At 38.2% G+C, this 27997-nt stretch overlaps 1 protein-coding gene across 1 annotated transcript; it reads left to right on the top strand.

The window, feature by feature from the left end:
• Positions 1-36: 36 nt before the first annotated feature.
• On the top strand, positions 37-27171 carry mindy2 (MINDY lysine 48 deubiquitinase 2). Its single transcript, XM_077518537.1, has 9 exons — positions 37-1370; positions 2329-2386; positions 7886-7950; positions 17067-17225; positions 17408-17510; positions 20753-20895; positions 23164-23337; positions 26119-26307; positions 26585-27171. The coding sequence occupies exons 1-9, from the start codon at positions 528-530 to the stop codon at positions 26780-26782; spliced, it is 1932 nt and encodes a 643-aa protein (XP_077374663.1). The 5' UTR covers positions 37-527; the 3' UTR covers positions 26783-27171.
• The last annotated feature ends 826 nt before the right edge of the window (positions 27172-27997 follow it).

Raw genomic sequence — 27997 nt, 5'->3', positions numbered from 1 at the left:
GGTTGCGCGTTCGCAACCCGGACCAGAAACAAACTGATGTGCAAAATCATGTCCCGCCTCTTCCGTGACATATACCCCATAGGCAAGAGGCTTGCAGGATTGTGAACAGGTGTTAATCTGCTCATTACGGAGTAAAGGAAGGGGAAAAAAACAAAACGCTGATATTGCTGCTCCTAATAATTAACAATAACAATTTCAGCATTTTTCCATCGTACATACTGGGCTGCTGGATCCTGCCCCGGCAGCATCTTAGATATCTCAAATGTGTTGTGGATAGAAAAAGGCCAAAGTAAATTAGACATCGAAAGGAACACAATTATCAGAAATCTTCAATCAGATGGCTTCACATACGAATGTCCGAGGGTCCTCAAACGCATCACCACCTGACTGCTGAATCACGAGCGCCCTCTAGTAGGCCTGACAAATTCTCATTCTGATGACGTCACTGGTAGAGTTGTCATGGCGTCTTTTGGACCGAATCTGCTACTGCAATTTAGCTAGAATCGGTCGACAGTCGCCAAATCGAAATGGAGAAAAATGCAGACGTGCATCGAGACACCGTCGGGAGCGACACCATCAGGGCGGACACCGGCGACGCTCCTGCCGCGGGAGGCGGGAAAGGAGCGGCGGAGAAATGCACAAATAGTGAGGCTCGTCTCAGTACTTTGCTGGATAAGGATAGCTGTAATAACAGCACTGCCGAGGAGCCGAGCACCCTTCACGCCAGCCCCGGTGCGGGCAGGTGCGATTTAGCGGAGGTCCTGGAAGTCCTAGCCGGACAGGAGGCGAGGAAAAACGCCGAGTCGAGTGGCTCGCGGTCCGAGGAGCAGCAGTTCAGTAACGGGATGGAGTCGGATCCAGATAAGGAGGGTGGTGCCTCAAAGTTAGTAAACAACCAAACCGACGGGCCGTCCTCAGGTGTGGACGAGAAGCAAAGCGAGCCCACTAAGCTTGCCAAACCCACCCAACTGTGCCCGGGCAGGACGATCCCAGAGGACCTGAGCGCCCCGCACGCCTTATCCGAGGGGCTGGCGAGCGGCAGCGACCCGGACCCGGACGCCAGCCTCGGCGGGTGCGAGTCCCGGAGCCTGGACTCCTTAGACGAGTCCTTCTCCAAGCTCAACTCGTGCCCCAGCTCGGACTTAAACAGCGAGGGCCTGGAGGAACGAGGGCTGGCCCTGGCCCTGCAGGGCGAGTTCGGCCTGGATGGCACCAAGGCGACGTGCGCCAAGGACCGAGCGGCCGGCCAGTCCATCTACCACATCAAGTGGATCAAGTGGAGGGAGGAGAACACGCCGATCATCACCCAGAACGAGAACGGCCCCTGTCCGCTGCTGGCCATCATGAACGTGCTTCTGCTTGCCTGGAAGGTAAAACATGCACCTACCTCGTGGTCTTAATTCCGAAAAAGAATAGTACGTCTTAAACGCCATTTTTTAATTAAATATACTAAGTTAAATACAACTGAACTCTACTTAGGCAGTTGTTTCTTTTCCCAACCATCAGTTTTCTATTCCGCATATCTAGGTCAGGGTCGCGGTGAGTTGGAGAAAGGCAGACAACTCCCTGCATTGGTCAAATGTCAATCACGGGGCCAACATTCATACTAACGTTCCCAACGTCATTGAAACCATGCTGGCTGCACGGAAGTCAGGCGAATGTAGCACCACTACACTATCAGTGCACTGCACTTAAATAGAGGAAAATAAAGCACTGCACATAAAACTAAAATACAAAATGTACATAGACATTTCTAAACACAAATGTGGTCTTTTCACAAGTTAAATACAACTCCACTTTACTACTGTAAGTTCTAAAAGTACACACTTCTGAAATGTTGATTCAATTAAAATGTATGGCACATTTAAGTAAACATTAAAAAAATATATATACCTAGACAAACATTTCTAAATGTGAATGTATTGTATTTGAAATGTAAATAGAACTGAACTGTTCTTAAAAAATATACTATAAGGATGGATGGATTTAAAAAAAAAAAAAGTTGAAACAACTATTATGCACAGTTTGAACCAGACACCCACTGTTTACAAAACAGTCAATTTTACATTACATTCTTGCAGCACACCACCAAACAAAAATGTTACCAAAAATAGGTAAAAGGAAAAATTACTGTGCCATCTCATGTAAAAGCATTTAATTGTTCAGCCTGTCATTTTACATCGCAAACAAAGACTGTACATTGTTTGTAAATGAATACTTTTCATAGCTCAGCCGCAATTTTAGTAATGAGGACAAAAATGAATGGATGAATATGTTAAACCTTACCTCTGCTGTCATGGTTACGCTTTATGACTGTCTCCGTCACAGGTTAAGATGCCTCCGATGATGGAGATTATTACAGCCGAGCAACTGATGGAGTATCTTGGTGAGTGTTTGTGTTTCGGCACATAAACATTTTAATCGGGCATTGTCATTTATGTCGAACATGGCCTGGGTTTTTCTGATTTTTGACTTCTGGTAGAACACATCAGAATCACAATCATCTTTATTAGCCACAAGTTGGCATCACTCTAGTAAAATTTGTGCGCTAGCATTGGATAGTGAACAACCAAGGCCCGTTTTGATATCAGGCTTTGCATGTACTCTGCTCTAGATTCAGAGCAAAGGCTGATTGAAGACTTTGGCAATAGGTGTGAATGAGAAGTCACACTCACATTCACACTAGTGGGAAATCCAGTGCTGTTTATTTATTTGTGCACAAAGACTGACATGGCGACCAGTTTTCTCATGCAGTAACAGTTATCGTACTTCAAATCCTATCTAAAATAAAAATATGTAGCATTTCTTTGAAGGTTTACAATACTGTGACATTGATACTGATTTTTGTTAGCCCGTGTAATCGCATTTCATATTATGTTAGAATTAATTTAAGTTAGTAAGCGTTTGCTAGATAATAGGGGTGTTAAAGAAAATCGATTCGGCAATATATGGCGATACTACAGCATGCAATTCTCGAATCGATTCAATAGGCAGCCGAATCGATTTTTTAACATCCATTTTTGATGGAAAAATATTCAACAAAATGTCTAACTTTCATACCTTAAGCATGGAAGAATGTTATATAATTGGAACATTAAGCCTTAATATTTTATTTCAATGCTGTTTTAACATGAAAAAGGTTACAACCTGTTTGTTAAATACAATGGCTCACAGTTATAAAATGGAAGTTTCAGATCAATAAATAATACATTGTCATACAAATCTTACAGTGTACATGTACAAGTTTACTGAATTGTATTTTCTAAAATTGAGTAAAAAAAATTTTGCAACAATCGACTTAAATTAATATCGGGATTAATCAGTATCGAATCGAATCGTGACCTATGAATCGTGATACGGATCGAATCGTCAGGTACGAGGCAATTCACACCCCTACTAGATAAAATTATATGGTTTGGTTGAACATTTTTGTGTAGGAGCCTACTATATGGTGCCGCAATATACTAGACAGCACTGACGTCCACTAGCTTTAAGCTAGCGGGCTATTATTAGAATGATGCTAATTTTCAAGTTTTGCGTTATAATATTAGCATTAAGATGATAGGCATGGTCATGATGACATGATTGGTCAAATTTTGGTGTTCAAACATACACTTTTCTTGTAATTCTCAAAATGCTTTTGTTATATATAAATTATATATATATATATATATATATATATATATATATATATATATATATATATATATATATATATATATATATATATATATATATATATATATATTATAAAACCATATATCGATACATGGTTTTATGTATCGATATTGGGATATGAAAAGGCGTATCGATACGATATCGATATTTTGAACCCAGCCCTATAGTTCACTGTATACTGTACTACATTACTAATTTAATGTTAATGTTTTGTGACACGGGAGATGTTCTGCCACTCTGTTTGTATGACAATAATGTGATGCTTCCAATCTCAGCACAATCTGTCGTCCTAGTGCGTTGACACAAGGGTGACAGATGATTCAGAGGGTGGTGGGCGTCACTTAGCAGCTCGTGGTGCATTGTGCTGTCAGCTGGGAGACCAAAGCTCACTGGTGCACTGAGCACCAAGGAGCTTTTGCCTCATGTTGAGTTGAAAGGAAGTATATTTTGATGATATGTCTGTGGAGATTCTCAGTCAGTCAGGTCATGATAATCCGTAAAGGTTCAATTGAGGTGAATGGACTTTTCTTATTTGTGGAAAATGTTTGACCTTTATTTCTTCAAGTTGCCTCGATTCAACCTTTGTGGGTTACTTTTAGATGATTGTCTTTCTCCTGGTACGGCGCACTTGACGACTCTCACTTCTCAATTATCATCTTATGTTTTTTAAACAAATAAGAAATAAATCAAAACAACTAATGTAGTTCTGTCAGAATGCCTGCCTGACAAAAAGTGGTTTTAACTCCTTTGGAAAAAAAATAATAATAATACACTGAAAAGTAGCTCTCCGCACAAAAGGAAGCACATTCCACAATTTAGGGGTAATTGATAGCAAGGCTCTATCGCCTTTAGTTTTTAATTTCGTGTGAGGGAGGGACATTATGTAAACAGCAGACAGCAGAAAAAATAAAATAAAAATAATAATAATAATAAATAAAAAATCAAACTACTTTCCAAATGAATCCTTTAGATGCTCACTAAACAGGTCTGCTTGCAGTATGACAGTCACGATGGCGGGCTTCAGTTAATAACCAAATTGTTTAAAAAAGAAAATGTTTGTTAAATTCCCAAATTTCTCACTCTGTTCCACTTTTTTAAAGACGCTTGTTACATCACAGCATATCACTGCAATAATCCCCAGTTACCAGGCAAGTATGCATGCTTGTGACTTTGATCAGCATTGGGAATGAACACCAAGGCAAATTAATTCAATGTTTATTTTCCCTAAAAAAAAAAAGTCCTAATTGTTTTTCTATCCTTATTTTCTCTCTTGATCTTTAAACATTTCAGAACCAACGCGCGTCTGGGCGAAGAAAAATAATAGCTCTCTCATCCCAAATGAGCCGCATTTTATGTTGGAGTCCGGTGAGAAATGTTGGCGCTTTCCCATTCTGTTCAAAAAGTCTCAAGAGTGTGAGCGCTTAACAACTAGCTGACTACAATAGCACATTCATCGCCATGGTGCGAATATTTTACTTCCATCAAATTTATGAATCATTAAGTGGAAATACAGTAACTGCATCTTTTTGCGGGGGAAGAAGCCGAGCTTGAGAGAGAGACGGCTGTCTGCTGCTACACAGTTAGGTCAATAGAACTCAAACAGCAACAGAATGGACGGTGGGGACTCGATGATGACCTTGCTTATACTGTACTTTGGAAATGACTGACAGGGGCTCATTTACTATCATATTTCTTGGGAACTCTTGCTTGGTTTTCGAAATCAGCCTTGTGAACCTTAACTTGGCGTCTGCAAGATTTGCAATATATATCATATAATTTTTTGAAAAGAAAAAAAATAAATTGTATTGCCGGAGTAGCAATAAAACATACTAAACCAATTAGTTCTCCCTACCTTAGCTTTAAGCCAATTAAAAGTTCTCATATGACATCCCTAGTTTTTCCTCACAAAAATCCAATTTTATTGCTCCTATGCCCCAACCCCTTACATATAAAAAATGACAATGAAATTACCTGACAGGTGTTAGCTCTGTGTTATTTTCCCTTTTGGGATTTACTTTAGTTCTCCTAACAAGATTTCAAATCAGCAAGTTATTCTCCTCCCTGCATTAACTTCCACAAGAATAATACAAAAACAATATTTTCTTCACAGATAATGTGAAAATAAGTGTTTCCCCTGGGGCGGGGGGGAGTTCCTTTTGTCAAAATATGTACATAAATGTGAATGAAGAACAGACCGGAGTGCCCGGAGAAGACCCACGCAGACGCGGGGAGAACATGCAAACTCCACCCTGGAAGGCCGGAGCCTGGACTCGAATCCGAGTCCTCAGAGCTGGGAGGCGGACATGCTAACCACTCGTTCACCGTGTCGCCCTCAGGTTTAATGTAGCATTTTACATTTAGGTAATTCCAAGTTACTATATAACCTTGAATTATTATTATTATTATTATTATTATTATTATTATTATTATTATTATCATTATTATTATTATTATTATTATTAATGTAAATCAGACAATTAAGAGGCTAATTAGAAAAATGGATAGAAAAGTCTTTCAAAGAGATCTTTTCAAATAGGTAATTTCATTGCGAAACCAGACAAGTCCAAGATAATTATTTTTCTTCAAAATCAAGTAAAAAATGTTCACATTAAGTGTAAAATATTACTGAAATGGTAAGTTAACTCATTCAATGCCATTGACGGCTATAAATGTCAAAGATCTGATTTAACTGGCCTGGCAGTGGTTTAGTTGTTAGTACAGTAAAACCTCCGCTGACGAACGCTTAAGCTCACGAACTTTTCGCCTCAAGAACATTAAATTCGCGAGCATATAGTCTCTGCTGACGAACTAGTTTTCGGCGGACGAACCAAACCACACGGTCGAACAGCGCCACTGTGGCGGCCACGAGAAGCTGACGCACGCTCACGGCGTCCCAGTTCGTCACCCCATTTCTTTGAGTGCGGACGTGGTTTGTGTTTGATAGACATTTTGGACCATATTGAGTGTACTTTTGCTATTATGGGACCCCACCACAGGCTAGTGTTAAGCCTAATGCTGCGTTCTCACCAAAAGCGAGGGACGGCGATTTGGCGGGGCGTTTGCATTGTAGTGAATGGAGTTCGCGCCACTAAAAAAAGCGAAAGTGCTATCACGTACCTCAAAAAAGGAGAAAATAGTGCCACGGCTGTTTAGTCCCAGGAAAGAAGTGAAAGTAGTTGGCGGTGCTCACTTTTTGTTGACTCGCTAAAGTGCTCCACTTCCTTGTTCACCAAGGGACACACCTCCTCCGCTCCGGTGAGCACGAAAGCGCGAATGAGCGGCAACCGTTCCATAAACACTCTACTCGGTGAAACGCTCGCGAATGAAGTAAGTCTACCATTGCTACCATCCTTAAGAACTACCATCACAAAGGTAAATAAAACGACTTTATTATACAGTACAGTTTATTTCTTTAATTACAATACAATAGCACATTTATTATACATAAAATAAGATATATTTTTGTGTAGTTTTAAGGCTTATTTAGTAGAAAATTATATTTTATAGGGACCTGGGAACGGATTATTCTCATTTTAATGGTTTCTTATGGAAAATAAATGTTCGGAAGATGAACTTTTCGCCTTACACACACTTTCTGGGAACCAATTATGTTCGTGAGCTGAGGTATCATTGTATAAATAATTCTGAATAAAAATGAGTAACAGTTGAGTATACTAAACTACTGTCTCTTGACCATAGCCTTTAACCTTAACTTAAAATTTTAGTTTTAATCCTAACCCTTCAAAATGGGAAAGTCACATTGATAGCACAGTCTATTCTCTTCTTTGTTGCCGCTATCCTCAAGATCTTGTCAGCCGATTTGATTGCGACCAACATTGGCGAAAGCTCCCTTGTAGAATCCGTGGACCTGACCACTAACACCAATCTCACTGATGAATTTCAAGACATCTTTCAGACTGTTTCATACAATAAACAACAGTATATTAGCAGCAAGATAAGAAGAAGTCATGGGAGATGATGTGTTTGAGGACGTATGTGACAAGTATGTGATAACGTACATACGTAAGTAAAATGCGTATGGCATTTAACAGTTTCTGAAATAGAACCTTCGGATGAGTTTTATATACAAGTTGTTTGGTTTTGCAGGGTTAGGAAATGCAACACCAAACGATGCCGTGCAGGCAGTCTGCGAGTAGGCGCTATGATTGTCTTGGCAATACTGAGCAGGCTTTATGTGCCCCTGCAGGAGACTACATCCTGGAAACCAAACCTAAAGAGATCTCTGAGGCCCAGCGGCTAAATTATGAACAGGTAAGTCCTAACTACAATATCTTCCAGATCAGCATTACGAATAATTGTGCTTTTACTCACTGGCAATCCTTGTCATGTCAGCTTCACAGTACTGACTACTGAGGGTTTGAGTTTCCCACATTCCAAAAAAGGTGTTTGGGTCATTGAAGACATAGGTGTAAATGTGAATGGTTGTTTGTCTATGAACTCTGCGATTGGCTGGCGACCAGTTCATGGTGTATCCTGCCTTGAATTTAGCAACAGCTTTATCAATATGGTTGTAGTTTGCAGTGGCTCAGCACTACAGCATACTGACAGCTAGCTAACTAGCTAGCTAGCTAACAAAAGCAAAACGTTGTGCTGTAATGTCATCAAAAAATGTAAGAGGATGTTTTTTACTGCAAACATTGACGCAAAGTTGAATGCAAATCTCATAAAAGTGAAGCATAGCACTCACTCCACCACTCTCCGTATTACATAATATGCATCTTGTGAACAACGGAGGTCCGGGTTGTGTGATGTCGTTCAGCAATGGCGGCGAATGCTTAGAGACGCACGGCCGGGTTTGGCCTCAGGCTATTACTGCGGTTCGCTTTGTGTGTTTTTGCGTGTGGTTCACCATGCGAGTCACTCGGATTGGAGATGGAGCTGCACTTCCTCTGCTTCCTCCCATCTCCTGTGGCCTGCCTACGTTGCGGCCTGTCCTTGCTCCAGCAGCACATCTGTGGATGATTTGAAGCCACGTTTGAAAGGAGAGGAGAAATTTTTGGCAGCGCGCTTGCTCGCTGATGCTCAGTTGCTCAGTGGCACCGGCTTTCTAAATTTAAGCGGGGCTGAAACGCAACTTCTTAAATAAATCAGCGACGTCTTCAGGGAGGGGCTGGAGTTTTGCGTTGCATGGTAATTATGGCAGTCTAATCCTAGACTCTGGCCTGGGAGCTCTAATGCATGTGGGTGTCCGTGCGCCACTTGTTTTGCTGCAGACAACAGTGGGTGGTACTGGAAGCTCAGGTCAAGAGTGTGAAGAATCGTTTGTTCTTTCCATTTTCATTTGGCAGACAAAAATTAAATGTATCGTGGTTCGTTATGCACCTCTGCTTTTAACAGTATACAGTGGACCTCACGAGGGATTGAGACTCAGAATATGGAAAATCTATGAATTTCTGTTAACCCATTTATGGTGTTTCCCGTTATATGTTAGCATTAAGCTACACTGTAACAATTATGTCCTATTTGACTTCACAGAAACTAAATTGAGTGACTTCGTATGACCTATATTAGGGGTGTGAATTGCCTAGTACCTGACGATTCAATCCGTATCACGATTCATAGGTCAGGATTCGATTCGATACCGATTAATCCCAATATGAATTTACAAGTCGATTGTTACGATTGTTTTTTTTTTTACTCAATTTAGAAAATACCATTCTTGTATATGTACACTGTAAGATTTGTATGAAAATGTATTATTTATTGATCTCAAACTTCAGTGTTATAATTGTGAGCCACTGTATTTAACAAACAGGTTGTAACCTTTTTCATGTTAGAACAGCATTGAAATAAAGATATTAAGGCTTAATGTTCCATTAATATAACATTCTTCCATGCTTAAGGTGTGAAAATTAGACGTTTTGTTGAATATATTTTCATCAAAAATGGATGTTAAAAAATTGATTCGGCTGCCTATTGAATCGATTAGAGAATTGCGTGCTGTAGTATCGCGATATATTGCCGAATCGATTTTTTTTAACACCCCTAACCTATATTATTTCATGTTGATGTAAACAACAATTCTTTACTTGAACCAACCTTAAAGGGATTACACGACCACGGTATTTTAAGACCATCCAAAAGTTAACTGTCGGCATATAATGATTAAATCTCACCATTGACACCATGGCAATGTCATTTTTTATTAAATATTAGGTGTTTTGCTGGTTATCTTTGTAATGCGGAAGTAAAACGCCCAGTTCAGTATAACCCCGCATCTCTCCTTGTGATTGCCGCGCCCCCAGCGAGCCGACTGCAGTCTGCTGTTGGAGGTCAGCCCTCTAAATGGCCATGCAACTTGACGCAAACCAATTCTTCAATAAACATTTGAAACAAAACTACTCTGTTCCGTAAGAAATCGTGGAGTAGGAGCGGAGAAGAGGAAAGAAGGGATAGGAAAGAAGAAGGACGGGGGGAAAAAAAACCTGAGTTGGTCTCGAACCGGGGACTTGCTGTTTACAGAGCGCACACTAACCACTATACTATTTGTTCAGTTAGGTTCAACATTGCAAAAGTTTTACTTGCAGTTTACACAAGTGTCAAGCTAGAACCTTTCTAGGATTTTAAGACAACAAATGTCATTTCACTTTGGCATTGCAAATGTGAAGGATAATTGATTGCTTTGAATTCATTTGGACAGAATGTTTACTGATAAAGGCTTGTCACTATCCCATGGAGGCCTCAGAGAAAGTGGCCGTGCGTTTAGTCCGCAGAGGCAGACGGGGGTGTGTCCGCACCTTATGACGTCAATTTTCTCAGGTTGGGAGGGGCTGGTACTTGGAGAGCTGAATGACCTAGAATTTCTCAGAGAGGGGTGAATGGAGGAAAAAATCACTTAGGTTATGTTTTTGGTAAGGAATTAGCATTTTAACACGACTAAAAGCTCCAAAAAGTTGATTTTTTTTATGTTGCTGTCCCTTTAAGCTAGTGGATGTTGTGACTATAGTTTTTTTTGTTTGTTTGTTTTGTTTTTGTTTGGGTTTTTTTGCATTTTGTTTTGTGTGTCAGTTTTACAGTAAACTTTAGCAGGGAGTGTAACTTAATAGCAAGGAATACTAATTTCTGTTAGCCCATTTATGGTGTTTCCCATTATACCTGTATGTTAGCATTAAGCGCTAACTCCCATCACTTTAATCACCTCTATATTTATAGAGCTCTTTCAAACAACCACCGCTGTTGTTGTTTTTTTTAAAGATGGAACCCAGGGGCAACAGATACAAAGAAAACAGCGGAACCCCCAGAATTGAACCCTGTGGAACACCATACGTTCCGTTACACATGCAAATTCATATTGCACATATTTGTCCGACCACTTTTGTTTTTTGCTCGGCATAGTTAGAATGAAGATGAAGGGATTGAAATAATAAAGAAATCACACGACATACCATCACACCAGCCACAAGTTGACTACTGAGCGCACCAAATTCCCTGCAGCACAGATGTAATGTCGTGTTGTATGTAATGTCTGTTGCCAATGATGCTCCAGGTCACCTGACCATTTAGATATTAAAATCAAAATCAGTCAAGTGGCCCATTTTTTCATTTTATGTTTTTTGATCTAAGCCTAAAATTGAGTTTGGCAATGACTAAATGAATTGTGAACGTGTACCCTGCTCACTGCATTCTAAAAGGATTTTTGTTTTCATTGCCTGTTGGATTGACCCGTTTACACCAGGAGTTCACAACAGTTCTATTTTTACATTCACGTTCATACATCATTTGTCACACGAGTGTATGAGGATTAAAATAGCAGTCGCTGCTCTTTAGCGGTTGTTTAATATTTACTCAGAGGAGCAAGCTGTGTAAGTGAAGAGTCCGGTGTTGCAATGTGTATTTGTCTCCGTTGAGCTGAGCTGCACCGTTGCAAGGCAAATGTCCCATCGTAAACCTCATTTTAACGATGCCTCCTTTGTTTTAATAGCTTACCCAGAAGTACTTGTTCAAACCACAGCACAGTAGAAATTCATGAACATGAAGGGCCGCAATTTATCCCAAAGGGATTCTTCCAGTTGTACCATTAAAGTTGTTCAACCAAACAACTAGTTTCCAGTAGTAGAGTCAGCTCAGACACAGTCGTTCTATGAAATTAATGTGCCCTTTGTCATTCTACTAGTGCGCTAAACTGTCTTACTAGGACAAAGACTAAGGATGAACGATTTAGAAAAATTAATCTAATTGCTTTTTTTGTTGTTGTTGTTTTCAAGATTGCAATTTGATATGTGAATATTTTTTTTTAACAAACACAAACAATAAAGTCATCTGGATTACAATAAACCTAATTAAAGTTTTGGTCTGAGGTTAAGCCTTCACTAAAATGAAGGCAAACGATCAATTAATATGAAAGATAGTTTATTTACTTCAATTAGCGTTGTTACTAAATACTTTGACTTGCAGTCTTCTAAGCGTTTACGATAACTTCACAAAATTCTACCAAAGAATTGTAATGTAAACAAAAGTCAGTTAGTTGTAAATCAGATTACAACAATAATGCAAATATTTAATAATTTTATGGGATATGATACAATTCAAGAACGGTGGATTTTCAAGGATTTCGATTTGATTTGATGTAGCTTTTGTCATGCCAAACAATCCAAGCGAATTAAATTCAAAGAAACAACAAATCATCAGCAACATTAACCCAATTTATACCTGGTGTGCATCTCTCATAAAAGACGATTCAAGACATAGCTCGATACATGGGGTGCAATATCATTCAAGCATTTTAAAATGGAACAATTCAAATCATTTTGGGTAAATCAGAATCGTTTTTCTGATTAAAATCTGTTTTTGTTAATCGCCTAAAGTAAAGCCTACCATCGCGCCCAAATTTCTAATCTTGAAGCCTTTGCGATTTCAAAATCTACTATGGACCTTGTGCTGGATATGAAGAATATGGGGAAAAAAACAAAATCCTCAAATGGCTTTCCATACATCTTGTGCAGCAACATTGTACTATACAGTAATACTGTATATTTACATGTCAGCCATTCATGTATTTGACCAATTCAGTGTGAAACATTAGCCCAGTCCTTTCAGTTCAAGCCTGTTGTGTTTCTAATGACCTGATGTAGCCGGGATCCATCACCAGCCCAGATGAGTGCGAGTGATGCGGCCCTAATCATATCATCTGATGGTGCTCATCTGCTGCTGGATGGACCAGATGTGGTCCATTACAAAGCTTGGCTAATCCCGACGTCTGTGAAGATCGGCAGAGTCCTAATCCGCACACTCTCAAATGTGTCGAACCGGGGATTTGCCCCTCAACGCTGCACATCAAGCGTCAAAAGCATGAAGACGCTCTCGGGCCGTGGCGCTCGTCTCCACTGTAAACTGTAAACAATGTTGCACTAGAACTGACATAAAATAAAATAAAATCTGATTTGATTTCCAACGGTAATCGATTTTTTGCCCCTTCGCGTAAAGCTAATGTCAATAATATTACTAAAACAAGTTTTGCTGTATTTCTCCAAAGCCCCCCCACCACCACCCCAACCCCCCATATTAAGAAAATTATACATTGGTTTTTGTTATGTAATATTCAGTTTATCTTATTTAGCTACGAGTAGTGTTAATTTTGTCAGCCATTTTTAAATTCTCAGTTTCAGTCCAGTTTCAATCACGCTTGTTAGTTTTTATCAGGGTAAGTCAACCTCATCCCGTTTTTTTTATTTAGTCTATATTTAGTCCACTATACAGTAAATCTAGCATTTTAGTCTTTATTTTAGTCCAAGAAAACAATTTTATTTGTCTAGTTTTAGTCAACCAAAACTGTCAACGTTTTAGTCTAGTATTAGTCAGGACAATCATTTTTACCCCTGCATATTTTTTTTGACGGCAGATGATTTTGAACATTTCAGATTTAAAACTATTTCACATGAAATTTGCTCTCATATTTTTGATGAAAAAACTTCATACACAATTACAGTATCTCAACAAGTGGCTACCTATTAGGGGTGTTAAAAAAAAATCGATTCGCCGATATATCGCGATACTACATCGCGCGATTCTCGAATCGATTCAATAAAAAAAAAATCGATTTTTTTTTTTTTTTTTTTTTTTTTTTTTAGAGCTCAGAATTGTTCATTCGGTAGTCTTACCGATTCAACGTCTTATCATCATTACCTTTTTTTTTTTGTGTGTGTGTGTGTGTGAATCGATTTTTAAATTTCCAGTTTTAATGGAAAAATATTCAACAAAACGTCTGACTTCGGGTTAGGATTCACACCTTGAGCATGGAAGAATGTTATATGAACGGAACATTAAGCCTTAATATTTTATTTTAATGCTGTTCAAACATGAAACAGATTACAACCTCTATAAGACTGAAATTTCAGATAAATAAATAATACATTTTCATATAAATCTTGCACTCTACAAGCTTACTGATTAGTATTTTCTAAATTTGAATGAAAAAAAATCGCAACAATCGACTTATAAATTCGTATCGGGATTAATCGGTATCGAATCGAATCGTGACCTGTGAATCGTGATACGAATCGAATCGTCAGGTACTAGGCAATTCACACCCCTACTACCTATGGATCCATGCTGTGAGCTAGTAAGTTAGCTAGCATTAGTTGGCGGTTGGATTAATATTATTGTTGGAACGTTATGGCCGTTGGGTTAATGTTACAAACTATAATTTGCATTTTTTTTTTTTTACATTTTACTGTGAATCCACCTCCTGTCTGTCCCGTGTTTTGTTCATGAACTAAAATGTCCATTCATACACAATTACAGTATCTCAACAAGTGGCTACCTATGGATCCATGCTGTGAGCTAGTAAGTTAGCTAGCATTAGTTGGCGGTTGGATTAACATTATTGTTGGAACGTTATGGCCGTTGGGTTAATGTTATAAACTATAATTTACTAAAAAAAACAACAACAAAAAACAACCTTTTACCGTGAATCCTCTTCCTATCTGTCCCGTGTTTTGTTCATGAACTAAAATGTCCATTGATTTTAGTTCAGTTTCTATTAAGTGAAGTACATTTTTGTCTCGTCTTCAATAGTCGACGAAAAATGCATACAGATTTAGTCCCAGTTATTGTTTATTAATGAGGGTTTTAGTCTAATCTAGTCTAGTTTTAGTCCGGTGAAAAATGTGTGTTGACGAAATTATTTTTGTTTAGTTTTTATTGACGAAATTATCACTACCTACGAGAGGGGCAAAATACAAGAAACAGCACCTTATAATTACAGTAAAACACTCCAACGGTAAACACTTTGTTACCTCTCTTACACTAAACAATTGATTCTCTTTTTAAAGACAGAATTTTTTATTTCACTCTTAAAGTATATCTGATTCAGTACAGTGTATCTGCTTACCTTGTTTCCTCCCAGTAGCGTAATGAAAACGCTGAAGCGCTCAGATGTCATTGTCATAAGCGGGCTCAGCTGCAGGGCTTATCTTGAGTCCAGACTTTTTAATGGCAGCTTGGCTTGCAGCCAGCTGGGAGACGCTTTAGGGCTGAACGCAAGAATGGGTCCGACTCGGATTCATCAGGTTCTCAGGTGTGTGGGCGCCTGGCGCTCGTTGCACATAACTCCTACATAGCGAGGCATGAGTGTGAGTAACAAGGCAATGAAAAGTTGACGCTTAATGCTCACCTATTCAAAATCGTGGGTGTTTTTCAAAGAGGTGCGTTTTTACTCCTGCCAAGTACAACATCGCGTGCTTTCTCTTTAAAGCCATCCATTGACAAGACTTTTTGCGAGTAGTTTATCTTAGCAGTTCAATGTCAGCTATTTTATTGTGCAATGAGTTTCCGCAAGACATTTTAATACACAAGTTATAAGCATCATAAAGTGCTTTGTTTTTGTATGATTTTCTATTTTACACAGACGGAACATGTAGACATTACACCAAGATAAGCCAGTAATCAAATCATTTGATCTTATTAGCATGTCTCTTTTCTTCTTCTGGGTTCAATTTTCTCCACTGATCATCCTGTTGATTGTGTGGCTCAATGGCCCAGCAGCCTTCATTAGACAGCTGCTGGACTGCATTATCATGTCAGATGTATGTCATCAAAGAGAGCTTACGCATGGTCAAACTGGACAGACCCGAAGAAGGGAGGCGGTGCTTTGGATAAAAGCTGTAACAGTCAAGCAGCTAATGGTTTCTTGTAAAGGTAGAAAAATCAATGGGCTGCTATGCTGACAGTGTGCAGGCTAGAATCTACAGTATACCAGTCGCACTGGATGCTATTTAAGGCTGTGTCAAAAAATTGTTTGTTTTCATCACATTGTTTATTAAAAGGATTACAGTAATCCTCTAGCTCTTCGTAGATTAGCTTTTTTGTGCTTTTTTTTAACCTTTTAATCTTCTCAAGGTGTCAAAATTTATAAATTAATCAACAACTAATTGATTATTAGAGTAATAAAAGTTGGGCCTGAGTTGCTATCTGTAGGCAAATGACCTCTAAGGGTAATGTTGTAAAATGAGTTTGACATGATTTGAATTTTTTTTTAGGGTGACAGTTTGTATATTTACTGTGTAAAATATTAATGTAGGAAATTATTTAGTATTTTTAGGGGGTGATGATCACATTTTTTTCACTATTTGCTATAGGGCTCAGTCCCTTTTTCTGTACACAACAATATTTCACAGATATCCACATTTGTGCCCAACTTTGTGTCAGCAAACTGTACACTGTCATTTGCTGACACCCACGTCACTCACCAGATCAGGCCTCGGTTTTGAAAGTCATACACACTCAAAGTCACAGATACTACAGTAGAACGTGAGGATGACAACCCCATGTGGACAGAAATAATACCTACACCTCACATGCACAGTATTATCTAGTGCCCAGCTGATATGTATTTATTTATTTATTTTATTTTTTTAGGCCGATGCCTAGTCTATTATTTGGCCTAATAAAATTCCAATAACAGATTAAGCAGCTGATTAATTAACAAAATATATGATTATTATTATTTTTTTGTTACCGCTTTCAACAATAACATATGAATTACAGGCACAACATTTGACTGTTTTACAATACTTTCCCTTTACTATTTTGTTTAACTTCACAACAGACAAATAATCAAAAATGTACCTTTTTTGTTTGAAAGTCATATTTGTCTTATGTTGTAATGTTAAAAAAAAATAATAAAAAAAATCAGAAAACATTTAAAAGAGCTCTTCTGATTAAATCGGCCGGACAATTAATTGATTGGTCAATGATATTGTTTAGTAATGGAAAAAATAATAATAATTACAAATATTCGATTACTTAGTCAGTCGATGGGATTATCGGTAGAACACTCAATTCATCAAATATGCAATGAATGGATGGTTGAACCCATGTTAACATGGCTTTATCCCCCTACCCGTTCCCTTTTTTTCTTTTTCTCCTAGAACATGAGCGACGCCATGGCAGTGTTGCACAAGCTCCAGACGGGCCTGGATGTGAATGTGAAGTTCACAGGCGTGCGAGTTTTTGAGTACACCCCAGAATGCATTGTGTTTGATCTGCTGGACATCCCCCTCTACCACGGCTGGCTGGTGGACCCCCAGGTATGGCTTGGCCATTCACATTTGTGAAAAGTGAGCTAGAACAATTGCGGTACTTTATCCTAGGCAGGTAGGGCGCTTGCTTCAACCCTGCATTTTTTTCTCATGACTAACGGGAGCTTTGTGCAGCCTGCATTATTTCTTGGCAAATGTTCTTTCCCCACAGCGCCTATCTTTATTTGCAGATGTGCGACATTGTCAAGGCAGTGGGCAACTGCAGCTACAACCAGCTGGTGGAGAAGATAATATCCTGTAAACAGTCAGACAACAGCGAGCTGGCAGGCGAAGGTCAGTGCGTCTCTGCCTGGGCTCTCTCCTTGCGCTGCGCCCGCACTTGTCTTACACCGAAACACGTTACAAGTTATTTTCCGCCCTTAGGTGTAGTCTACGAACTGGCTAAAACGAGTTAATCATAATAGCATGGTGCTTTGAGATACAAATGAAAATGTCACGGTGTTATAACCTTTTAAACAATGGCTATTTGGACTCAAACAGTGAAGCAAAATATGTAGCAATTAGGGGTGTCAAAATAAGTGTGTTAATTTTGAGTGAATTTAAAGTTCCTTTAATGCCATAAATTGTTTTAACGCGTGATTAACTCATTAGCTCCCAAAAACGTATAAATACGTCATATTTTAAATGTTTTAAGTGTCCCAAAGACGTATTTATACGTTTTTTGTTGTTTTTTATGCCAGAGCTTAGAGAAGGCTTTTATGCAGTCTCTCTACTGCAGAAAATGGTTGAGTGGCAGCAGAGTATAAGAGATCAACCAGGCCATGTTAAAACTCCCACAGTTTTCCCACAGTTCTAAGCAGAATTGTGAAAAATGATGAAACTTAGCCATGTTCTATTGCTAATTGCTGCACAGTGGAAACGGATAGGAATATACTTTTTTCCCTGATAATAGAAGAGACTGTAATCTCTCTTTTGGTATGTTCCATATTTTTATAGCTATAGAACATAATATTTCACGGGCTTGAAAAATCAGTCAAAATCCAGGAAAACACTTGAGTGAAAATGGTTGGGAGTGAATGAGTTAATGACCAGCCCTTACTTGGAAAGCCTGTACTGGAGGAATTCCAGTTGCAATGCAGTGGACACGTCCACGTCAAAATTTAACAGTAATAAATTTAATAATAATGCATATATTTGTGGAGATTGGGCTCAAGTTGTATTTTACAATTTTAAAAATGCAGAATTTTACAAGTTATTTCATGTTAAAGATTAGATAGCTCTTAATATGAAAAGAAAAATGCACTGAGGTGTCTCCACCATCCTACAAATTCAATTATGCCATCTAGTGGCAGAAAAATGACCTCAACACAAATCAGTATCACACTCATTTTTTGCAGTACAGTAATCTTTTTTAATTTTAACTCAATTTTATGAATTATTAGGAAATTAGTGCATCAAAAAAATATAGCCATATTTCTATTAGTTTGACCTTTTTTTCCCCCCAGTTTTATGTTAACAAGAGTCTAAAAACTTAGAAAAAGAATACTTTATTGTACATTTTATTGTACAAGAACAGATATAAAATTTGCGCTTAATCATGAGTTAACTATTGAAGTCATGCGATTAATTATGATTTTAAAAAATGTAAACACCTCTATTAGCAATATAACAATACAACTGTATATTCTTTAAAGTAATGCCTTACCACCATTTTGTGATATGTACAGATCTTTTGGAGGTATCATCAATTGCAAATGTTTGCTATTCGCAACTAGTGGGGTAACATTAGAATTCACTTATTGCTTCACAAATACTAAACAACGCTGAAGCAGACCTGATAAACAACATCAGTCCATTGAAAGGCACGTTACACTCCGGTGCATGCATACTGCTAATGGGCTCACCACTGCAAACCCACTCGACAAACTGCCAGCCAAGAGCAAATCAAAGCGAGACGTGCGTGCGGCGACACAACGGTGACCCACTTAACACAAGTCATGCTTTCCTTGACGGCACACTTCAACTTGGTCACTCAACATTTGCCCACTCAACACCAGCCTTCGTGAGCAGCTGTCTCACCTTTCTCATTGGGTACTCCTGTGCAATATTAACTTGTCAGATATTAGTTTAATTTAGTTCATTGAGGTATTAGTGAGATACAAGTTTAATTTAGTTCATTATTATGCTTGTAGAACAGCATAAAAATAGCACTCTATGTTGTTATCCTTGAAATAACTTTCTACTATAATTCAACGGACATTGTGTTGCTCGTTCTTGTGTGAAACTTGGCCACCTGGGGGGAGTAAAAAACAGACATCGGGTATACAACATGGAGTTTGTCTCAACTCTTCAGTAATATTAGTTGTCGAAAATCGATCCTAAATCGAATCGTAGACCCAAAAATCGTAATCGAATCGAATCGTGAGACAGTCAGAGTCCCAGCCCTAATATATATATACACTAGAGGTGGGAACCTCTGGCTACCTCACGATACGATATGATATGCGATACAAGGCTCAAAATAATTATTACCTCGCGATATGGCGATACCGCGATTATCGATATATTACTCAGGTAATAAATCCTCGATAATCTCCGATAAAACTAATCTACTACTACTACTTCTACTATTAATAATAATAATAATAATAATAATAATAATAATAATAATAATAATGAATAAAAATAAAATAATAATCAAATAAATATCAAATAAATAATAATTAATAATAATTATTATTATTATTGTTATTATTGTTATAAAAAATAATATAAATATGATATAAATACACATATAAAAATATAAATAAAATAATAATAATAATAATAATATAAATAAATAAAAATAAAATAATATTTATAAGAATAATTTTTAAAACTAAGCTCATCAGTCTTCTTCGCCTGAAGACTTCCGTCCATTTCCCTGCCACACTTTTGAGGTGCTCCCCCTAGTGGCCCACCAAGTAATTGCCTAATAAGTCATGAACAATGGAGCTGTTATTGTGGCTGTATATTAACTACAAATATCTCGATACTTGCGTAGACATATCGATAATCTATCGGGAGCATCACGATTTATTGTGATATCAATATATCGTCACACTCCCATATATACTAGGGGTGGCAATACTTCTCATGTTGTGAAGTGAGTTGAGTTCACTGTCACGATAGAGCGCTGGCATCTTGCAAGTCAAAAAAAAAAAAAGCTGAAGACAGTCGTTTTTAAAGCCTTTGGGTCAACCGTGAGCCCGCCTTCTAAAAAGTAAGTCCACTTTTTGCATAATCCTGCTAAAAAATTTACAAACATAAACGAAAAGCTAACCTTCTTAGCACAGCTAAAAATAAACGTTTTGAAAGGAATACCTCACTGACAGTGTCGATCAAAACTGAGCCTTCCAGAAGGTTTAATTACTGCAGGCGGTGCTGCAGGGGTTTTTTTCTGAGAAGATCTCCAGATCGTGTCTCGTGTTGATGAGTAAGGAGGGTGTTGTGATTGTAGAAGTACGATTAAAGGCATGCACTGACATTGTTCAACTTTGCCACCAATTGTAATCTTCCTTCTGCGTGTGTGGCAGGCATTGTGGCCGAGCAGTTCCTGAGCAGCACGGCCACTCAGCTGACATATCACGGCCTGTGTGAGCTCACGTCCACCGTGCAGGAGGGAGAACTCTGCGTCTTTTTCAGGAATAACCACTTCAGCACCATGATTAAATACAAGGTAAAAATTGCGAAATACGGACTAGCATTCATCATTGTTGTCGGGAAAGATTATTGTAAATATACCCTTCGCAGTTAGAGTATTCCCAGTGCTTCACTTTGTCAACATATTGTTATGTGAAGCCTTATTCCAAAATGGACTAGATTCTTTTTTTTTTCTCTCAAAATTCTACACACAACACCCCATTATGACAATGTGAAGAATATGTTACTATAAAGACAAATGTATTCTGCCCAAAAAAGAATTTAAAAAATCACATGGAATTACATTGAATATAAAAAGTCTACACATCCCTGTTCAAATGCCAGATTTTTGTGATTTAAAAAAAAATTCATCAAGACAAATCATTTCAGAATGTTTCCACCAGTAATGTGACCTTTAACCTGAGAACTGAGCCCTCAGTAATGGTGGAGGGAATCGCGCACTGTTCCAAATAGCTGTCAGTTTCAGCATAAAAACTCCAGGCTTCTGTTAGACAGCAAAAAAAAAAAAAAAAAGGCACGAAAAGCCTACTAAAACATCTGAACTTGATTTGGGGTTATTCAGAGGCATTTGAATTTTAGTTGATCACGTGAGTTTCAGTGTGATTGGTCAATTATGAAAACAGTCCAATGCTCAGTTATAAGAAGTGTGCACAGTTGTGCAATCACATCATTGGCCAGTTTTAGCTATTTTAAAATTGTTTTGTTTTTTCTTGCCTACAAAGATAATGGCCTTTAACTGCGCCAATAAAAATATCAAATAAAATGGCAAAAAAAATTCTTGCCAAATTTTCTCTCGTTGTAATGTTAAATACAAAAGGACAAAGTATTTGTAAAACAGTTAAGTTCTGCCTGTAATTCGCATCTGTATTGTTGTAGGTGTAAGAAGTTACTTTATTCATTACATTTTTTAATTTTTTTTATTTTTATTAAATGCCTGTTTATCAGAATTCTATCCTTCCAAATATCGGAATCGGACTAAAAAAAAAAAAAAATCGGTGAAAATGTATTCCTATGCTGAATGTGTGCAACTCTAAATGTTTTACATTAAAAAAAAAGTTCATATGTACTAAATGTAAATAAGATAAATGTAGGAAAGTAGTCTTTAAAAAAAATCTACGATATAGTCAAGTATAAATCACCATGTATTTAAAAAAAATATACCTTTGCCCTTAAAACCTTATGTTGGAAAATCTAAGGGAAAAAAATGCATTGCATTATGTGATATTTTTTTTATGATTAAACATGAGAAACGAGTCACATTGACCCTTGAAAATTGTTCTGAAAGAAACACTACAGGAGGGCTACAAATATATTTCTCAAGTAGTAGCACTGTCACTCACATTATCCTCTTGGTTGAAGCTCCGCAGTCTTCACAGCGTAGCTTTCACTCCTGTGAAAGTGATTTAATAAAAAATAAAAAATAAAAAAAGCTGTGTTTTTACATGCGCATTACATTTATAGCATTGTGATTCTGCAAAGCTGAGCTGCAAGCAGCTGCTTGGCTGTATTATCAGCGCAGCTGGACCAGACTTTTCCTGTTATCTGCAAGAGGGGAAGTGACTCCTTTGTACTGTTTCAACTCTTTACTATCACACACAGTTGGCATTGCCAATGAAGGCAAAGCTTTTGTGCGTCACTTTCATGACCCCATGTCCACAAAAAAAGAAAATGTGTAGCTTGTGCCTCAGCTCAATGAACAAGCGAGACATTTTCAGATGAAAGCTTCACTTTATTCTTAGAAAGAGAACTTAAGAGTTTCTAGCCCGATTCTGTGTGACATCGACTTGAAAATGAGTTGCTAATAAAGAGTCTTATCATTCACAAGAACTCTTTGAGTATCTCAAGTCACCTTTACCATTAGAACGAATGGGAAAGCCATTAATCTGTTCCAGCCTTCCTGTTATATTGTCTGTGTTGCTATTTAGCATTAGCGATTAGCATTAAGCTAGTGGACTGAAAGGCTAAGATAAGTGTTTTTGTTTTTTTTCTAAATACACAAGGTGTTTTCTCATTGTTTTGCATGAGAGCAAGCTTCAAATGGGAGAGAGCTTGAAACCTTTTTTTTTGTTTTGTTTTTTTTTGTTCCCAAGCCTCCAAAGAACTATTTATTGTGAAGTGAGTTGAGTTCGCTGCTACCATACAATGCTCGAATCTCAGCATGTCAAAAAAAAAAAAAAAAAAGACCAAACGATGGCTTGTATCTCGAAAAAGTCCTAAGCTGAGTCGCTCATGTCTCAAGGCACCACTGTATTTATTTACTGTGCGTGTGTGCGTTTATCTCCAGGGTCAACTATACCTACTGGTGACCGATCAAGGCTTCCTGACGGAAGAGAAGGTGGTGTGGGAGAGTCTTCACAACGTGGATGGAGATGGCAATTTCTGCGATTCCGAATTCCGGTTGAGGCCCCCGTCGGACCCGGAGACGGTGTATCGAGGACAGCAGGATCAGATAGACCAGGTCTGAGCACTGACGCAGGCAAGGCTAGCACGACCGCCATTTTGCTCCTCACGCAACCAGGATGTCCTTGTTACACCGTCAAAAACTAACACAAAAAAAGAACAAAGGTCGTCTATAAACACTTTTTTCCTTCTTTTATATACACTTAAAATACCTTAAACTATTATAGTTTTATGTTTTAAAATGGCTCATTTTACTAAATTCTCACAAAAAAAAAACTCTTTATTGTGAGGCAGACATGCTAACCGCTAGCATACAGTCCCGCTCCAAGCTTTGACAATATGGGGCTAAAAAAAAACAAATAGAAATGTACAGTAGCTGCCACTTCCCAAATTCAAGTGCACGCTTGTCAAAAATAGTCAATAATAGATGAGCCATAATTGACGCCCCCCCTCCATAGTCCTACCGCACCCCTAAAATTCTCTCCACAATGTACCAAAGCTTCTCCATGGCCCTTAATTATTCATCAGGCTTTTGTCTCCTCTGCAATTTTGCTGGTTTCACAGCCATCTGTTCAAAAGCAGAACTTGCTGACAAATTCTCCACTCAGACAATAGCTCGGGCAGACTTTATAGATGACTTGTTTACTCCGACAGGCCTGGTTTGAGGAAGGGAAATCAATTTTGGAAGGTATAATCAACACCTTTAGATTAGAGAAAGCACTAATGAGACCCATGGTGCAATCAGGTTGTTTGCACCAGGATGGAAGAGAATATATCGTATATCAAACGTCAAAGTATGGCTAGACAATCTAATGAGATTTACAAGAGATATAGCTGTATTGTGTGTATTGTTTGGGTTGGAGTTTGTGGGGAACTGCACTGCATCATAGTGAGAGCTGCTTTATTGAACCCTTAAGTCAGTGGTTCTCAAACAACTGGACAAAAAAGGACCACCTAAAAAACAAAATACTTGTCTCTTAGAAGAAGTAGATAGTAGCACACTAAGGCTGAATAAAAATATACCTAAATATGTTTAAAAACAATTTATTAAGATTAAATACTATTGCACCGAAATTGTAAATACAACAGAACTATCCCTAAAAAATGTACTGTCCAGCAGGGATTTCCGATATGAATTGAATTAATTCTGTGACCATCCTAGTTCATCAAAACAATTGCATCTCAAATCATCTTTCCTATTTGAAATGAATAGAAATGCTGTTAATTCATTAAAAAAAAATATTTTCTTATGTGACAAAGAAGAATAGATCTTTTCCCTATGGAAATACATGGGGACTATCAAACCCAAGCTGCAGTAATGTTAGTCGTTCTTTGCAGATGCTAAATCTGTGAGTGAGTATTGTTGTATTTTTTGTTTATATGTATTGCTCCATAAAAGTAAAATAAAAATTGTTGTAGTGAGCCTTAATAAATCTTTGAAAACAAAGTGTTCTAAAAGATAAGATTCAAGTGTTTTGTATTTAAAGGGGAAGTCAACCTTAAACATGTCTCAATAATATGTTATATGTGACTTCACTAGTCTAAAGATGACATTCCGATTAATATTAGTATATTACATTTGTGGAATATGACTTATGCAACAAAATCCAGCCTTTTTTATCCATCTTAGGGGCGGCCATTTTGCCACTTGCTGTCGACTGAAGATGTCATCACAGTTGCTCAGGCAACGACCAATTACAGTTCACCTGTTTTCTGAAGATGAGTTGTGATTGGTTGCTACCTAAAACCTGAGCAACTGTGATGTCATTTTTCATTCAATAGTAAGTGGCAAAATGGCCGTCTTCTGATATTGATAAAACAAAAATTCTGGATTTTGCTGCTAAACTCATATTCCACTAATGCAATATTAATCAGAATACCACATTTAGTAGGACTGCATATCAAGAATTTTTGAGGGATTGACCCCCTTTACAAGCTAAACACAGCAAAACTGTACTTAAAAACTGTACTGTAGTTAGGGATGCTTGATTATGAAGAAAATATTCATCGTGATTATTTTGGTAAAATAATGATTGGGCGATCATTAATTTTTTTGGTGCAAAGTAAGAAAATGTGTTAAACATAAAAAATGTTAATGGGACACTTGACTCATTGAACAATTTTCAGCAGTGAAAAGTTAATATTTTGTCCAGAATGAATTTAATAACTTCATAATTTTTCATGTACAATTAATACCTTTAAAAAGTATTTTTTCTACTTGCTGTCGACTGATGATGACATCACCTGTGCTGAGGAAGTAGGTAACGGCCAATCGTGGCTCATCTGTTTGTTGGGTTTGGTCAGTAAACTGAGCCATGATTAGTCGTAACCTACTTCCTCAGCACAGGTGATGTCATCATCAGTCGACAGCTACTAGAAAAATTACTTTTTAAAGGTATTCATTGTACATGAAAAATAATTAAGTGACTGTACCACATTAATTATAGACAAAATGTTAACTTTTTACTGCTGAAAATGGCTCAATGAGTCAAGTATCACTTTAAGACAAATAAAATTCTTTGAAGCAGTATAATTATGAAAGTTCCTTTTGGAGAAACAAAATGTATTAAATTAGTTATTGTAAAATTTAAAAAAAGGTGCAAACGTATTAATTTAAAATCTCAAACAACTTAAAAATTAGTAATCATCTTTTCTTTTGTTTTTTTTTTAATAATAATAATGTGGATTTTGTAATTGTGGAGTGTAATAATTGAAATTGTAGTTGCATTTCAATTAATTGCACAGCCCTAACTACTGGATTTAAAAAAAATAAAAAATAAAAATATTTAAGCCACTGAATCCCATTTGACCTGACTGGTGTCATCTTGGTGCGCATCAGGACTACCTGATGGCGCTGTCACTGCAGCAGGAGCAGCAGAGCCAGGACCTCCAGTGGGAGCAGCTCCCCGCCATCAGCGACCTGGAGCTCGCTAAAAAGCTGCAGGAGGAGGAGGACCGCCGAGCATCGCAGTACTACCAGGAACAGGAGCAAGAGCAAGCGGCGGCGGTACAAGCGGCACAGGCGCAGGTGTGTGTGTGTTGGTATGTGGGCGGGATAGGGGGCTCAAGGCAGATGGAAATGAGTTTAGAGGAAGGCGCTGAAGGGCTTGGAACAAATGGGAAGCATCCAATTCACCACGGGGGGCTATAAAGAGTGAAATCTGGGCCTGTTTAGTTGAATACGAAGTTCTTATTCTGTTCTAGGAATGGCAACTGTCGAAGCTGGTTTATTTTATCTGCTGACATCTAGTGGAAGAGCACGGACTCATCGTCAGCTCGTGTGGTTGTCTGTGTGTGTGCCGCAGGCTCAGCAGGAGGCCGCAGAGGGAGACGAAGCGGACAGAGGGGCAGCGGGAGCCGGCGCTCCGGCGGGTGGCGGCGGGACGGTCGCGGCGCCCACCGCCGGCCAGGCCACGGCGCCCAGCCCGGGAAAGCAGTCGTCGAGTGGCGAGCGCAAGGCCAAGAAGGAAGCCAAGGATAAAGACAAATGTGTTATTTTGTAACGTCAAGCAAGCGTATGGAAAGCCCTTTTGAGCAGTTAGTCCAGATGCTTCATAACGAACTTTACGTCCGTGCGCTAGTACACTAATTATCCTCGCTAGTGAGGCAATTCAGTGCACTTCAAGAACATCATGTTTTTGACATTACTAGTACCACTTTCGGCCTACTACTACTACACAATTAAACCTTACTAGTAAATTAATGGACAGCACTAGTAACACACGTGCCATGTTTTAGTCACCTTCTGGACACTAGTAGCACCAAAATGCCTGCTGATAGTTTTGCCAGACGCAGTCCTACTAGTGCACAGAAATATCACAGAGTAGTGGGAAAAAAAAATACTAGTCTACTCTTAGTCGTTAAAGAGATACTTCACTTATTTAGCCCATTGTAGCAATAAAAAGTTAATATTTTGTCTATAATTAATTTAATACTTTCATTATTTTTCATGTACAATTAGTACCTTTAAATACACATTTTGCTACTTGCTGTCGACTGAAAATGACATCACAAGGGCTCAGGTAACCAATCACAGCTCACCTGTTTTCTAGGTTTGGTCATGTGACATTCACAAGCTCAGCTGTGATTGGTTACCTGAGCCCTTGTGTCATTTTCAATTGACAGCAAATTGCAAAATGTGTTTTTAAAGGTACTAATTGTACATGAAAAATAATGAGAATATCACATTTTTTATTGGCAAAATATTGATGTTTGACTGCCAAAAAAAAAAGGCTAAATAAGTAGAGTATCCCTTTAAGATATGAAGGATAACGAGTATTTGATATCCATGATATTTTCAGAAAAGTACTTCACATTTGTGCACTACTAGTACTAGTAAAGCGCAAGATCGGGGTGTCCAAGTTCAGTCCTCGAGAGTCCCTATCCAGCCATGTTTCTCTCCACCAACACACCTGATTCATGTTCAGGATCGTTATCAGGCAAAGTTTGCTGATTTGCTGATTATGAGATTCAGCTGCGCTGAAGGAAGAAGACATGGAAAACAGGCTGGATAGGGGCTCTCGACAACAGAACTTGGCCACCCCTGCGCTAGATGCTAACGAGTAGAATTTTATAGTGTCACTCCTAGTACTAGTAGCATGTAGTTGTCAACTAGTGCAGAATTTTGCACCACTAGATACAAGTATTTGTCCTACTTTGGTAGGACAACTACTTGTAACTAGTAAAGTTGTCATACTCTTGAGTATAAATAGCGCACT

The sequence above is a fragment of the Festucalex cinctus genome, chromosome 4 (genome assembly GCF_051991245.1).
Source record: "Festucalex cinctus isolate MCC-2025b chromosome 4, RoL_Fcin_1.0, whole genome shotgun sequence".
NCBI lineage: Eukaryota > Metazoa > Chordata > Actinopteri > Syngnathiformes > Syngnathidae > Festucalex > Festucalex cinctus.
The sequence above is the reverse complement of the archived record's forward strand: the minus strand, read 5'-3'. Positions and strand labels throughout refer to the sequence as shown.